Source organism: Pundamilia nyererei, unplaced genomic scaffold, assembly GCF_000239375.1.
Source record: "Pundamilia nyererei isolate P.nyererei 1_Seehausen unplaced genomic scaffold, PunNye1.0 scaffold00217, whole genome shotgun sequence".
Classification (NCBI taxonomy): Eukaryota; Metazoa; Chordata; class Actinopteri; order Cichliformes; family Cichlidae; genus Pundamilia; species Pundamilia nyererei.
In genome coordinates, this window is record NW_005187618.1 from 952,078 (window position 1) to 954,504 (window position 2,427).

At 38.6% G+C, this 2,427-nt stretch overlaps 1 protein-coding gene across 1 annotated transcript in view; it reads left to right on the top strand.

Annotated features, from left to right (window-relative positions):
* The first annotated feature begins 1,129 nt into the window (after positions 1-1,129).
* The window catches only part of LOC102201954 (disintegrin and metalloproteinase domain-containing protein 28-like), a 16,904-nt gene continuing 15,606 nt past the window's right edge, over positions 1,130-2,427 (top strand). Inside the window, exon 1 of the mRNA XM_013914700.1 lies at positions 1,130-1,220. Coding sequence (XP_013770154.1) covers positions 1,163-1,220 — 58 coding nt within the window. The 5' untranslated portion in view covers positions 1,130-1,162. The remainder of the gene's footprint in view (positions 1,221-2,427) is intronic.

The following is a 2,427-nucleotide window of genomic DNA, read 5'->3' on the forward strand; positions in this document are numbered from 1 at the left end:
ATACAAATAATATCAGGCTGATCCTGCCACGATTTGTTCCCTCGGTTCAAATCACGGACAAACAGTATCCCACAGTTGTTTATGTTTTTAAACCCATTTTGCACAGAGAGGCATTCTTTTGAAAAATGTATTGATAGCAATGTTGAATATTATTACACAGGGGGGAACAACTACACATAAAATAATCACACCGTGATGCCTCTGCCTTTCTAAATGGAGGGACAGTAACTGCATGTGTAAGCCTGTAAAACCTGAAGATAGAGACAAAATACTTTTAATCTGACTATCTGCCATTCTGCAATTCCTCTCATGTAAACAATAACGTGGCGCACAGCATGACGTGAAAAAAGGCACATACCTTTCACGTTGGGTCCTGAGGAACTCTGTCCACATATTCCTTGTCCACAGGTAAACGCAAAAAAGGAGTTTTAAAAAATCTCCGTTTCGAAACGCCGTCTACACGTAAACGACAAAACAGCTGGGTTTTCAAAAATACCCGCGTAGGTGTGGACGTAGCGTAAAAGAGTTAGTAGTTTATTTTCTTATTACCTGTAATTTATTGAAGATTACTTGTATTTGCTTAATTGTTTACTAAATGTTTGAGGTGTGAAATAAACCGCAATGGAGCAAAATATGGGTGTGTGGTTGGAGGATGTGTTTGTGCGTGCGTGTGCGCGCGCGGGGGGGGCGCGAACATTTTTTTTGTAGAGCTTACAAGACAATATCTATATTTGGAAAAAACTGTGAAACTTTATGATGTTTCTACATGTGTGTGACAAGTGCGACAACGGAAACAGCAAAGCTTAAACCACATCACACAGTGAGTCATACTGCTTATTTATGGCTTTTAAGGTGAGGTATTTTAAGTATCATTCATAAAAAAGGTGGGAGGTTTACAACCTCATTCCATGTAGCCTACATGTCTAAATGAGTACTGATAAAGCTTAAGGTTTATAGGACGTGAAAATTTGCCACTTAATAATTAAGTAAGAGCATGGAGCATGTTCTACATGTCACAACACAAGCAGTGGCGTGTTTGAGCCAGTTTGTAGAAGTGAATGTTTGTAAGAGGTAGGCGTGGTTAACAGAACAGGAACTCCTAGTTTATAAATTGTCATTACAATGCTGGTCTGCTCTGTCACACTCAGTTTGCACTTGGACAATGACACGAAACCTCCTATTGTGGGTCCTCATCCTATATGCCTCTCTCGAGCTCTCCGGTAAGTCACTGGATACTTTTACATCCACCAGCACACTGGCTACTTAATAACTAAAACCTAGTTTTGTCCTACCTTCTGTTTATTCAAACCTCTACCGGTGGCAGGTTTCTTTTCCTCAAGTAGTCCTCTAAATCTCCTAGCCAAGGACGATGTATTTTGTCCGGAATTAAAGACACTATGCTTTAACTCTGGTCTGTTTCATGTTTCGTGCTCAGATGAATTTGCCTCTCAGCCTTTTGCATTTGTTTACTAGACATGTGATTATAAAAGGAACATTAAAACACAGTGGCTGTGTCTCACGCCTGTTGAAAACACTTTCTGTGCACACTCATTACAGTCAAATAACAGAAAGAGAAAGAATTACTGTAAACACACTGCTAGTGTTGTGACGCTCCCTCAGAGTTAAGTTATGGAAAACAACAAAGCCAACACCCTCTCAGGTGCTACTATGTACCAGGTTATCAGGTAACCGTGACTCAGAGTCACTTAATCATTTATTCCAGGCAGGTTTTGCAGACTGGGAAATACAATCTTGAGTCACAAATGTTCTTGGTGAAGCAAAGGACTTTAATTTTGTAAATGTTTCTCCACAAAGTGAGAAGAGAATTAAGCAAAAGGAAAAAAAGATGAAAATAATGATTAATTATTTAATTAAATATACTGCATCTGGTTCCTGGAGCAAGTTATGGTACAGAATGGTCAGAAATTTACAGAACTGGCTACTGGGTGGGAGTCTTAGTCAAGAAAAATGCTACACTGAGAATGATGATTTTATGAGAAAATCTGGAATGCAGAAATAATTCCCCATAAAAAGGAACTAATAATATTTTCTAGCTTAAGTTGAAATCAGCTTAATAACTAAAACCTAGTTTTGTCCTACCTTCTGTTTATTCAAACCTCTACCGGTGGCAGGTAGAGGTTTTTTTTACAAATGTGATTATAATTTGAGAAGTTGCCCTTTTATTTAACCACGCTACTTCTGCAGGCTCTGTAAATCACACCTGATTTTCACTTTGTTTTACGTCAATACCAGTAATAATTGAGTAAAAATCCCCGCCTTGTGAATGTGATGTGGAACATTCTAAATACTGCATGGATTTGTGAGTTAGGGCAAAAAAAAATCAGCTGATGTCAATTCTTTTTTGTGTCAGGATAACGCAAAGATGGTAGTAAAACCCTAAAACGACCTCTTGGTAGCCTGGGGGGG